The 12,328-nt window shown below is 29.8% G+C and overlaps 4 protein-coding genes and 1 long non-coding RNA gene across 8 annotated transcripts in view; 2 read left to right on the top strand and 3 right to left on the bottom strand.

Annotated features, from left to right (window-relative positions):
* Window positions 1–246: 246 nt before the first annotated feature.
* On the top strand, window positions 247–758 carry LOC105668509 (small ribosomal subunit protein eS28). Its single transcript, XM_012360933.2, has one exon. The coding sequence runs from the start codon at window positions 323–325 to the stop codon at window positions 518–520; it is 198 nt and encodes a 65-aa protein (XP_012216356.1). The 5' UTR covers window positions 247–322; the 3' UTR covers window positions 521–758.
* A 391-nt stretch (window positions 759–1,149) lies between these two features.
* Window positions 1,150–2,814, bottom strand: MrgBP (MRG/MORF4L binding protein). Its single transcript, XM_012360932.2, has 4 exons — window positions 2,385–2,814; window positions 2,167–2,288; window positions 1,606–1,957; window positions 1,150–1,479 (listed from the first exon to the last, which is right to left on the bottom strand). Exons 1-4 carry the CDS (start codon window positions 2,485–2,487, stop codon window positions 1,328–1,330), a joined length of 729 nt encoding a protein of 242 aa, XP_012216355.1. The 5' UTR covers window positions 2,488–2,814; the 3' UTR covers window positions 1,150–1,327.
* Window positions 2,815–4,261: 1,447 nt separating this feature from the next.
* On the bottom strand, window positions 4,262–5,780 carry Polr2C (RNA polymerase III subunit RpII33). The gene is made up of 5 exons (XM_012360487.2): window positions 5,566–5,780; window positions 5,347–5,491; window positions 4,867–5,074; window positions 4,586–4,792; window positions 4,262–4,520 (listed from the first exon to the last, which is right to left on the bottom strand). The coding sequence occupies exons 1-5, from the start codon at window positions 5,649–5,651 to the stop codon at window positions 4,336–4,338; spliced, it is 831 nt and encodes a 276-aa protein (XP_012215910.1). The 5' UTR covers window positions 5,652–5,780; the 3' UTR covers window positions 4,262–4,335.
* Window positions 5,781–7,420: 1,640 nt separating this feature from the next.
* LOC105668493 (reticulocalbin-2) lies at window positions 7,421–10,915 on the bottom strand. 3 transcript variants are annotated; one of them, XM_067358839.1, is made up of 5 exons: window positions 10,780–10,915; window positions 9,669–9,907; window positions 9,207–9,354; window positions 8,663–9,118; window positions 7,421–8,362 (listed from the first exon to the last, which is right to left on the bottom strand). In XM_067358839.1, the coding sequence occupies exons 2-5, from the start codon at window positions 9,877–9,879 to the stop codon at window positions 8,191–8,193; spliced, it is 987 nt and encodes a 328-aa protein (XP_067214940.1). In that variant the 5' UTR covers window positions 9,880–9,907; window positions 10,780–10,915; the 3' UTR covers window positions 7,421–8,190. The 3 variants fall into 3 exon arrangements, with proteins under 3 accessions (XP_067214940.1, XP_012216336.1, XP_012216337.1); XM_012360913.2 differs by having other exon boundaries at window positions 10,450–10,881; XM_012360914.2 differs by lacking the exon at window positions 10,780–10,915 and adding an exon at window positions 10,033–10,051.
* Window positions 10,916–10,939: 24 nt separating this feature from the next.
* The window catches only part of LOC105668494 (uncharacterized), a 77,560-nt gene continuing 76,171 nt past the window's right edge, over window positions 10,940–12,328 (top strand). For both annotated transcript variants that reach the window (XR_010891154.1, XR_001100112.2), the window contains exon 1: window positions 10,940–11,140. This is a non-coding gene — a long non-coding RNA (uncharacterized lncRNA). The remainder of the gene's footprint in view (window positions 11,141–12,328) is intronic.

Here is a 12,328-nt window from a genome sequence, read left to right as displayed (position 1 = left end):
TAATCTGTTTGAAGTAATGTTGTGTAATATGTGTTGTACTTGTTATATATTAAATTTCGATATATTGTAAGAAAATATGTACAAATACATGTTATTCATGAAAAAAAGCAATAGAAATACATATTCTTTACAGCTCCAAATTGTGTTTAAGTTCATTCAACAGTTGTACAACTGTTGCGCTTTTCAAATTGACAGTAGCGACTTACCGGAACTCGAACGGAGAATCGTGTAATTAATCTGTTTTTACACATCCTCTCACATCCTCTTTCCATTTGCGCTAGATACTCTTTTCAAGTCGCAAGCCACGTGAGAGACAATTATTATGGACAAACCAGTCGTTTTAGCACGTGTTATTAAAGTCCTGGGTCGCACTGGCTCCCAGGGACAATGTACCCAGGTGAAGGTAGAATTTCTGGGCGAACAAAACCGGCAGATCATAAGGAACGTGAAAGGACCGGTACGGGAAGGCGATCTCCTAACCTTGCTCGAGTCCGAACGTGAGGCGAGAAGGCTTCGATAATGCATCAGCTTTAATTAACATCGAAAAACGGTCACCAGCTGTCGTCATCGGACTTCATCAGCTATGGATTTTCTATCTGGATCATTCCACACCACGGACAATTGTGGATAATGGATATCGACACGGTTTGAGAAGATACTGCTGATCGCGAAACGAGAACATGTTCTGTTCTTGGAAACATTCCTGTCACACAAGAATTCCACTACTTTTGCAATAAATCTCGGCTGGTTACCACAAATTCACAGTGTCATTATTGTATTTTTCCTTATATTCATTATGATCGTAATTTATAAAATTTAGTAGTAAACTATAACACGTGAGCGCTTATAACCTTGTCAGTGCTGTGATGAATCAGTTTGCTTTGGTTTCTTATATTTATTTATTTCTCTTCTTTAAATGTATGTATATATATATATATTATAGCTGCACAAATTTTCGGTGTCTAAAACGAGAAAAATATATTTTGGTCTAAAGAGAAAAACAAAAATTGATTTAATATTGTAGCAAGTAAAAGGCTGTATTGAAATTTGAATTTTACTTTTATTCTGAAAAAATAGGAAAATGTTCTATTCATTGTTTTAAATGCTATAAATAAGGAGATTGTTAGCAATATTAAACATATTTATGGATATTTATAAAAATGCATTGATGTATTTACAGTGTTGATGTACGATTTTTTTTATAAAAGTTCTTTTTATATATCTAAAATTTTAAAAGAATGTGATGATACATTGTAATAGTTTCGTATATACTTAATTATGTAATGTACGAATTGCAACATGAACAATGTTTCATTTACAACAACTGTTATATTCTTCTTCGTTTTGGTGGAGGTGTGTCACGTGGACTGGAAGTTTTAGAAGAACTGTCCATGCTTTGTCTTGTTGGCCTCTTAGGAATTCTTTTTAAAAGTTCACGACCAGATTCGGAATCCTTACGTTCCTTCTTTCCATTTGATGCTTAAAAAAATATATAAATATGATTTATGATTTATCAATATAGATCATTAAAAAATTAAGATTAAGATATCAATCAATTAATCGATTATAATCAACATATGTTGAAAGAATAAAATGTATGTATACCACTCTCTTCCGAATCGTCTTTCCCTTTTGACCGTCCTTTCAAAGATTTATGTTCCTTTTTCACATCTTTTACATCCCTAAACTTTTCCTTCTTTAATTCTATCTCTTTCGTGTATTTCTTTATCTCCTCTTTTTTCTTTTCCATATCTTTATTTCCTTTAAATTCACGTAGCATGCTATCTTTCTTTGAACTTTCTTTAATATCCTTTTCTTTCTTAATTTCTTTGTATTTATATTGATCCTTTAGTTTTATTTCTAATTCTTCCTTCCTTCGTGGCTTTCCTACAAATTCTGTTTCTGGTAGACAAAATTCTATTTCTTGACTGGGAAATGGTAAGTCTTCCATGTCATCCTGTTAAATATATTTCATATATATGTAAAAAAATAATAAAAATTATTTTAGTTTCAAAAATTTTAGTAATAACATATTTACTAACACACATCTTACTTTAGAGATATTTAGATTTTATTATAAAAATGATATATAATTAAATAAAAAAATCTATAGATTAGTTTCTTAAACATTTATATTCTTATTTCTTATTTCTTTAATGTTCTTACCAAAGCCATAAGGTCGTACATCGACTCCAAGTGATCCCAAATCATTTTCAGTGAAATATCCTTATGAACAGCAGCACGAAATTTTTCTGCTATGCACACCATGTGAAAATATTTATTAATACCTGAAAAATAATTAAATTGTAGTTGAAGCGATAATTTATAAATCATCGAGATAGTAAATATAACCTCAAATCATTATGCCGGCTTTCACATCTTACCAACTGGCTTGTGTCCATTCATAGCAAAGAAAAGTTGAATCTCGTTATCCACGTTCCATTCTACTTCGTCAAATAAGTTTTCCTGTTTTTCTTTGACAGCCATTTTATATAAAATCAGTCATTTATTCGTATACCAAGTTAACCCAACTGAGAAATGAGTGAAATATACGATGTACTATGAATGTATTTCGTATATTGCATTAGCAATATTTGTCATTATATTTATTAAAATACATTGCGCGAAAAATTATAATGATCACGATTTGATGTAATTTTATATTTCACGCTTTGATGTATAAATTTCGTTTATATTAGCAATGCTTTACTTTGGCTTCACTACACTTCCGCTGTACCACGCTATACTTATGTTAGCTGTATTCAGTGATGCCATTTCGAGCTCCGAGCTCCATACGCACACACCGAAAAACAGCGTAAATGTGCTGCGCAAAGCGTTCTGTTTAAAAATTTTTTACAATTGTATCAAATTCATATATTTTTCAAATGGACAACACTTGTAATACCCTTTGGTTAATGAATTGAAATTTCCAAATCTCAATCTCATTCCCGTCTCAACGAGACACATCGACGTAGGTACTCGGTTTCAAACGAAAAATGGTGGCGACCCATAACCCCCAACACCCCAAATTATTTTCAAAAATTTAGGAATTTCGAAGAACCGCCTGGAGGGATTGAAAGATCTTTCGATACCCTGATTATTTTTATGGTAAATTAATTTTAGTACTTTAATTCAATTACATTTCTTTTTGTCTTCATATTTTAAAATTTAAATTACCAAATTTAATTTACCATAAAAGTAATTCGAATATTGATAATAAATGCTTTCGGTACATATTTATGCAAATACTCTTTCTGTAAAATAAAATTAATAAAAACGGAAAGACGTTCTTTTGTGAGCAATACATCATTATTCTCTTTGATGCGAACTAGTTCTTCTATTTCTGTGGATGTCCTTAATAAAATCATGCAAATGACCAAAAAAATTCAACAAAAGTTTTATAAATTAACTATTTCTATTTTTTTAAACTAGTACAATACAAGCGCGCGCTACGCGCGCGCACTTATTATTATAATTTAATAATTATAAAATCTAAATATTTAAAAAAAATTTTTTTAATTTTAAATAACCGCCAAAATAACTTTTGCTCTTAAACTATCAAACTGCCAGAATAATCAAGATAACCAATCAGCGTCGCGATAAAACTGCAACAATACACTTCGATACTTTCGAGATTTCGATACATTCGACTATCGACTTCTCATGCCTTTTTTAAGAGTAGATTTATTTAATTTTTTCATTTGTTTCTCTCTTTTGTTATCTTAAATATAAAATATCATCTAAGCCCTATATAAAATTTTTTGCCTAGCCATATTTATATAGATATTAAATTATCTTTGTTATTTTTTAATAAAATACGCCTATTGGGGAAACCACTTTTTAAAAAACGCGTTCACAATTGTATCTCAGAGGTAATGTGAAAAGCTATTAATTTCTAATTAAAAAACCATACAATTTTTATTAAAAAGTTAAATTTTTTAATAATTTGATTTATTTTAATTATTTTTATTTTTTAAATATTATATATTATTGTCTAGGTAAATTATTATAATGAATGTAATAAAGATATTTAATTATAATTAGTGAAAATAAATATTATTTTTATAACAAAGAAAATTTTATTTTCCGAAAGGTGCCCGCTCATCATCAGCCTATTTGTTACACAGACGCTCCTGAGTCAAGGCTATCGGCGGCTCGGCCGCCAGCGGCCGCGCGTTAGCGAAAGAGCGGGAGGCGTCGTCTCAAGAATCGAGCCGAAATGTGCAACTAACGCCGAGCTTTGAATTAATCAATATAAATATAAAATTTTTTTTTGCTTTATTTCATAAAATACATAAGATACATTTGATCTTACATATAAATATAAACTAAAATCTAATGATGAATGCTTAATGCATCGCTTTGGACTTCATGGCTCAATTGTGTCTGCAAATTCGACAATTTATTTTTCAATGCTGCAATTCCCATCATGACAATATTTTCAGGTTTTAAGGCGCCACTGCTTTCCACATTAAAATAATACTTATTTGGTTTGGCTTCCCAATTAAATGGTGCTTCATCTAAAACATGATGTGTATAATAAACTAGTAATTAAAAAAAAATTGTAGATAAATATTATACTCACATTGATCCTCTTCTAATTCACTATATTCTGACTTGGGCCATTCATCTGGTTTAGGAAATAAAGTATGCCTCATAGAATTATCTGGATCATATTCAAAACTTACACCTGCAGTTGGATTCCATTTTGCATGTTCCTTTCCAAAACCTTTCTTTGCATATGCTCTAAGTTTTAATTCTTGTCCTTTTCTTAGCTTTACTATCAATATCTCTAAAGAATTTTGTAAAATTGTTATATTTTTCATTTAAAATAACTATACATATTATATAAAATAAAATACAAACCATCTGTCTCTCCATATTCGCTTGCATCATCTTCCCGATGTCTAGAAGTAACAGGCAATACTCTAGGATCACTTGATTTAAAATCCGCAGTGGTTACATGCCTGGTTTGATCTTCGATACATTTAACATCTAAAGTAAATTCTACACTACATTCTGGACAAAAATCCATGCATTGACAATCTCTTGTATACTGTATTCTGTCAACCACCTAAACAAGAAAATATTTCTTTATTTGAATAAAGATACCTTATTGCCTTATAACTTCATAATTAAAAACTTTGTTACTAATTTCCATTGATGATATTTAATATTCAATAATTCCATTGATGATATTGTTGATATTTAATTTAGTAAAATGTTTTCTTCTTCAATTAAACATGCCACAAACATTATTCATCTTTCCATATTATAAAAAACTATTTTAAGTTTTAATAAAAAAATATTGTATAAAGAAATAGGTATCAAATATATTTTACATACATCATCACTGATCAAAGGTATCATTCCAATCCTGTGTGCTAAGAATTCATCGCTTAAAACAGTAGAATTGGCTTCCAGTTGTATCCAATCGATGGCCATAGTCGGAGTTTCAGCGATAAAGACACGCCTCATACTATTTGCAACACTGAAAAAAAACATTAATTATAAACTAATCGAAATTTTCTTGAATTAATCTTGATTTTATTAACCTTAACTCACCTTAATTCCGTATCTTCGACTTGAAATTTAACATTTTCCTCAGTTAAATCTGAGATATGAACGGATGGCTGATTAGCGTACGGCATCTTATTTTATCAAATATCACAATTAACTTTTTTAAAACAAAATTGTTTCCTCTCGTGTACTAAACAAGTGAACAATAGCGTCTTCTTGTATTTTCTGCATTATTATTATTATGGTGTTTGCACTGGATAGGTTGGACATCCTGTTCTATTGCATTAAGCTTTGTTTGTGAGATAGTCCGAAGTTTATTAAGGGTCTATCCAGACAACTTTGCATAGGTGCATATGCTTATGCATAAGCAAATGGATTGGTTCATGAGAAAATGCATAAGGAAATGGACCAATCCAATTTTCTTATGCATATGTTTATGCGATTATGCAAGTTTGTCTGGATAGAACCTAAGACCGAATTCCTACTGAGCGCGTCACGCGTTGCGTTATCCGCCGCGTCACGAATTAACCAATCAAAACATCCCATTTTATTGCATCATTTGCCGCGCGAATAAAATGGGATGTTTTGATTGGTTAATTTGTGACGCGACGGATGACGCCGCGCGTGACGCGCTCAGGGAGAATTCGGCCTTACAGTACTAAAAATATTAAATGTCGTATAAAAAATGTATGCGTTATGTAAATAAACGCATATATTATATAAATTTTTAAAACTGATAGTGAATAATTAAAATGCAGCCTAAGAATGGAAGAAAGAAAGAGAAAAAGTTACAAAAACAGACTTAATATTGAACAAACCTATTTCAACGCGCCACTTTCGCGGCGCCATGACAGTTTTTTTATACAACAGTTCAGAACACGAAGCGCGAATCTTCTACGAAAATTATCCGTATGTTTTCATATGTATTAAAGCATAACAATGACGAATTTTTATTGGGAGTGTCGATTAAAGTGACGGGCGATTCTAAGAATGTGTTATTTGTTGTACGTATTCGCGATTAACGGCGTTTCGCTAATTGTAGTTCGTTAATCGTGTATCGAGTTCATACTCGGATGAATACGGATATGTTGATACAAAGTATTTTTTCTTGCATTTCGTATACCGCAAATTCGCGACATGAATTCGTGATTTTCACAAAAAGAATGAAGTGTGTAGTTGTATTTTTGTTAGGTTGTGCGTATAATTAAGTGCGAATATTCACCGATAAAGTTTCCTCAGATTCTCCAATCGAGCTGATGCAAACTATAAATACTTTAGCTGGTAAATATACAATTATTTGTTCATTATTTAAATATATATATATATAATTGTGATAACAAATTGCAGTTTGTACTTATTAAATATCTATTCAGATGTTCAAAAATATTTATTAAGACACTTACCATTTATTTATTAAAATTATTGAATAATTATTTATGCAATTTATTGCATATATTTATCTTTCAACCAAGATAGAATTAATTAAATGATAAATATAATGCTCTATAAAATATAGTAATAGTAATATATAATAACTAATATATGTATTTAATTTTTTTTAGGTATAGTCTGAGATATAGCTGACAATGAGATGTAATAATCGGTGAGTACCTTCATTCTACTTGTGTAATTATTTTGGTCGTTATTTAGATATGTACATAATTGCCATAACATTCACAATTATAATCATATACATATATATTTAATTTTTTTAAATACATATAAATTTTATAGAAATAATTCTTTCAAAATAAACTGACATAACATGACATTGACATGGAATTAAAACATAATCATTAAACAAATATTATCAATAAAAAAATATATCATATGCTATTAAAAATTTAACAAAAAAAGCACCTAGAATTATTAAAATAATTTATTAAAAATCACTTGCACATTATTTGTTGAAGATTTATTTTCTATAAATAATTTATGCAATCATAAAAGAAATACAAGTTGTTTAATATCAACTACAAAAATTATCTTATAAACTCAAGAAAATTGTGCTTTATATGCAATATGCATACAATAATATTTACAATTTAATAATGACACCTATAGCAATTAAACTTAATGACTCTATTCACACTTGCAATGAGAAATATGATTTTTGTTCTAATCTATTTTCTTTCTCCGTTTTTTATTATGGCACTCATGTTTGGTAAAAATTGGAAGACAATATTTTGTGTAGCGCAACACTTTGAAAATTATTGTGAATGCATACATATGAATGTATATAGGTGAATGTAACTATTTATATGAATGTGCAAATCTCATTAATCTTTTGCATCTTAATACAAATTTGTCGTTAAGATTATATAAATAGACTAAAATAGATAAAAGCTGAAAAAGGAGTGCATTGAAAAATATACTGCTTAAAACAATGAATGGAATAATTTTTTCAATAGATATATAATATAATAAATTTTTGATTGTGAATATTTCTCTTAATAATAATCTCAGCACATGTTAAAACATTTGGAACACAATATTTTAGTCGCTTAAGCACACAAATTGGATCCATTTTTTGTTTTATCAATTTAAAGTTCTTTGAAGAAACTTTGGCTCCATTATTGTTTTGAGTAGTGTATTAATAATACTTTCAGTCACGCAAAACTTTGGTGAACATTATGAAACATATATTATCACGAGCTCGGCCAATGATTCTCAGAGTTCGTCACTGAAACGCTCAATGTCTTGTAAATGATCACCATAATCTGTAGCTTCGCTACCTACAAAAATATCGTGATGATCCAAAATCTCATTGAATGATAATCTGTTATCATGGTCGTCATCGGAACTCGCAAATAAGTGATCTACTTCATCACTTGCTATTTCTCTGAAATAAACATTCATAAAATATATGAAATAACAGCAATATCAAAAATACGAACAAAGTAAAATTTATAATACAAAATTGATTTAAATTCTTGGCACATTGTTATTATGAAATTTCAGTAAAGCTTATATTATTACAAAATAAGCACAAATACTAATAGAAAATTTTTTTAACATTACAAATTTCTTTAAATTTACAATGAAAGATTATTTGAGATAATGAGAACTTCTAATCTAAAATTTAAAGATAATTTATATTGCATTAGATTTTATAACATTGCATGTAATCTAGCATACTTACTCATTACTTGGTACAAGCCAAGAAAGAATTTCATCTGAATCAAGTCTACCATCTCCATTTTTGTCATGTTCATAGTCAAATTTCTCCTTCTCTGACAGTAACCATTCTTTATCTTTTGACCTAGCTCTGTCACCAATGAACTCTTGGAAACTAATGTGTCCATCTCTATCTGTATCTTTGTCTTCCAAAGCTTGTTTTAACAAAAGTGGAAACATTCTGGGTGTCTCCTCAGGATGAGTGTAAGCTTTGAACTCGTCTGTATCTAAATAACCATCTTTATTTAAATCGGCAGCATCAAATGTTTGTTTGTCGTTTTGAACCAAGTTGTCATCAAGAGCTAGATCTTCAGGATCACTGCCATATGTATCTTGCAGGACTTCATCCCAAGTCACTTTGCTATCTTCGTCTATATCAGCATCTTCTAAGCGGTCTTGAGATTCCTCTGCAGACAGCATGCTGTATGCAAAATTTAATTGATGTAGTATCCCTTCCATTGCAAACAAGTGCATAACAAAGATATTTATAGATTACAACAGTCACGTACCTAAATGAACGCAAGATCCAAGCTTTTAGCTCATTCCTTTCTATATATTTGTCATTGTTCAAATCCATCTTGGTCAATAAAACCCCTAATCTTCTTTTGGATTCTTCTATTGGAAGTTTGTCAAATTCTTCTGCTTCTTTTACGCTTCCTTTATATAAAAAATATTATTAAGATAAAAAATTTAGTAAATTAGATATAACAATTGAAAGATGAATAAAGTTCCAATAAGACAGAAAGATAAATATGGAATAAAATAATTAAAGTTTTAATTATTTATAAATATGAAACTAAGATAAATGTAATCATGTTATAAGATATGAGGAAAATTCTCCCCAAAAGAGAATATTTACAAGAATAAAGAAATGTACAAGAAATGTACAAGAAGTATACGTATCGAGAGAAGTTTAAAATATTTAAAAAAATATTTTTAAAAATTTGCTATATCTTGTTATCCCTTCATACCTAGGATAGCTTCATGATCAAATTCTTGATGATGTTCTCCTTCCACGTAGTGGTCAGCGTCACGAGGGCTGAATGCTCCATCCTGCATCCTTTCATTGTTTTCAATCTTACTGTGTTGATGTGTGTGGATATGAGCAGAGGCGGCTTGAGAAACCGGTAGCGAAGCGGCGAAAGCAATGATGAACAGAACTACGTGTGTTCGGACAGCCATTGCACGAATTTCGAGTGTGGCTGAAAGACTGAAAATAATGCAAACTTATGAGCACCGACAATGCATAACCTTGTTCTGCCGAATAGGGACAGATTTTGACAGCCGCTACACGGCGCTGCGCTGATCAACTGTTCACTAGTGTTCGGCGCTTACCCTTATAACGGATATTATCGATTACTTTCCATTACGCATGACACCGCGATCTCACAAGAAATTTTTCATAGATACTTTACGTTCTAATTGCTTCTAAAGCGGCATTAACGAGAAGCGTGTGTAAAATGTTGGGATGGATTATTTATGCTTTGTAAATTAAAACATTAAAATATATTCTAAAATAAAATATGAAATATAGAAGAATAATTTTAAAAGACTATATTGGTTAGAATTATTTTGAGTTTTATTTGCTTTATAAAATAGGTTATTTTTACTTAACGTACTCTCTTGACATTTAATAAATAATGAAAGAAAAATAAAAAAGAATTTTATTTGCGCATATTTATAAAAAAGTAATGAACAGATATTGTTAACGATACAGAGAAAGAAATAAATAAGAAATTGAATATTTCGTACTTTCAAATGTGGCGCGCACGCTTGCGTATGATGATTGGTCTTCTCAAATAAGCTGAATGTATTTCTTTTCGCGCGAAATTGTTGGTAATTGTCTGATATTTGTTACGTTTTCACGATGATGAATTCATACGTAATGGCCGTTTGGAACAGTCTGGATTGAATTTGCGTCGCGCGACTCAAAGTGTTGTGTAAAACATCTCGCCATGTATCGAATGTATCTCTTTGCACAAAGTTATTATTGTTGAGCACGTTGTATCGTAAACGAAACGCTTTGAATTGTTTGTCTGTATATTCGCACGAGTCAGTTTCTCTCACGTCAATTGAACTCACGTCGCGTACTGACTCGATTTGAAGAGTCTCGTAGCGTATCGACAATGAAAAGAAGCAGCCTAACGTCGTACAGGCGCTTCTTTAGTCGCGACGTATGTGCGGAGTCACGATTCCGTCGTCCGGGAGTGCCGAGTGATCGTCGTTCGAAAATAGTTGGTGGTTATTGCGAAGTATCGTCGCGTCTATTTTCAACCGCACGCGCACAACGCGCCGGTTGATTCTTTCAAGCGCGTAAGTCGAAAGTTTCTTTATTTACAACACGGATCGATAACGGCAATCGAGTGGAATTCTATGGGGGGCGGTGAGTTTTCTCCAGCATTTTACGGTTGCTTGAGGCGGTATTCATCGTGTGAATTACTTGGTGAGTGCTACTCAATTTTGCTTTCTTTTAATTGAATTTATTTGAATGCTATGATATTTGTGATGTTGTAAGGTGGCAATAAAAGATAAGACAAAAAATAATATGTTATTTGAATTCTATGTTAAAATGAGTATAAAATTTATTGATCTAAAGATGACGACTGTAAAGAAATTTGCGAAAATTACAGTATCACAAATGCAAATAGCGTATGAATTGCTTGTCGGTAATGAACATTGTTGGTAAGTTGACAGAAATGTAGATAACTTATCTACATTTAATATTTATCAACATTGTCGATAAGGTTAGAAAATATAGATAATTTATTTGCATATGATATACTTTTGGCAAATAAATTTCGGCGAAATATAATATATATTTGAATGATAATAATTTGGTATGGAAGTATAATATATTTAGCAATTACTATAAAACAGAAAATGTTTTATTAATAATGAAAAATGTTACTGCTAAAAAATATTTTTTTGAGTATTTACAATTATTAATTTATTGGTGAAAAAATATTTTTTTGATTATATATTGTCATTTTTTTATATTTTTTACATTAGTAAAATGGGAAAATTAATATTATTTTATTAAATTAATTTATTTATGCACATATAAGAATTGTTTTAATAAAAAATCATAAAAAATGTGTAGAAAAAGAGAGACAATTTATAATTCTAAATAAAGTAGGAAAGAAATTTGAGAAAAAATAACTATTTTAATATGTAACATTATATTTAAAATATATTGTTTCTTTTGTATTATTTTTCAATATCATATTTTTTAATTAATTTTTATTTTTTTTTAAGAAAAAGAAAAAAAATATTGTAGGTTTTATTGAAATAATTAATGATAAAAAATAAACGACTTCTAGAACTCTGAATTTTAAGAGTTACAGTAGATGACATAATTATATTATTTATACACAATAATTTTTAAATAATTTTTAGCAACTTTATAATGATAAAAAAGTTTTAATGAACTATAACATTTCACAATATTTTTGTTAAACGAAAAGTAATCTCAAATTGATTAAAATCTAAAATCTGTTAGTAAATTTGCTACAATATAATATTATAATTAAAGAATAATAAGTTCAGATACAGCATGATAATACATGCATACGTATTGTTTCTTTTTTTTTGTAACACGAATTAATTTTGCAGTCTCTCTCACATGCATTTA

Source organism: Linepithema humile, chromosome 7 (assembly GCF_040581485.1).
Source record: "Linepithema humile isolate Giens D197 chromosome 7, Lhum_UNIL_v1.0, whole genome shotgun sequence".
Lineage (NCBI taxonomy): Eukaryota > Metazoa > Arthropoda > Insecta > Hymenoptera > Formicidae > Linepithema > Linepithema humile.
This window is presented reverse-complemented; position numbering and strand designations above follow the sequence as displayed.

Bases quoted from the DNA above. Each gene is read 5' to 3' on its own strand.
- LOC105668509 (XM_012360933.2), top strand. From the start codon at position 323: ATGGACAAACCAGTCGTTTTAGCACGTGTTATTAAAGTCCTGGGTCGC.
- MrgBP (XM_012360932.2), bottom strand. From the start codon at position 2,487: ATGGCTGTCAAAGAAAAACAGGAAAACTTATTTGACGAAGTAGAATGG. The intron at 2,289-2,384 runs GTAAGATGTGAA...ATTATTTTTCAG, and splicing joins GAATGGACACAAGCCAGTTG to GTATTAATAAATATTTTCAC. The intron at 1,958-2,166 runs GTAAGAACATTA...TATATTTAACAG, and splicing joins TGTACGACCTTATGGCTTTG to GATGACATGGAAGACTTACC.
- Polr2C (XM_012360487.2), bottom strand. From the start codon at position 5,651: ATGCCGTACGCTAATCAGCCATCCGTTCATATCTCAGATTTAACTGAG. The intron at 5,492-5,565 runs GTGAGTTAAGGT...GTTTTTTTTCAG, and splicing joins GTCGAAGATACGGAATTAAG to TGTTGCAAATAGTATGAGGC. The intron at 5,075-5,346 runs GTATGTAAAATA...TTTCTTGTTTAG, and splicing joins TACCTTTGATCAGTGATGAT to GTGGTTGACAGAATACAGTA.
- LOC105668493 (XM_067358839.1), bottom strand. From the start codon at position 9,879: ATGGCTGTCCGAACACACGTAGTTCTGTTCATCATTGCTTTCGCCGCT. The intron at 9,119-9,206 runs GTACGTGACTGT...TTTTGCATACAG, and splicing joins TGGATCTTGCGTTCATTTAG to CATGCTGTCTGCAGAGGAAT. The intron at 8,363-8,662 runs GTAAGTATGCTA...TGTTTATTTCAG, and splicing joins TGGCTTGTACCAAGTAATGA to AGAAATAGCAAGTGATGAAG.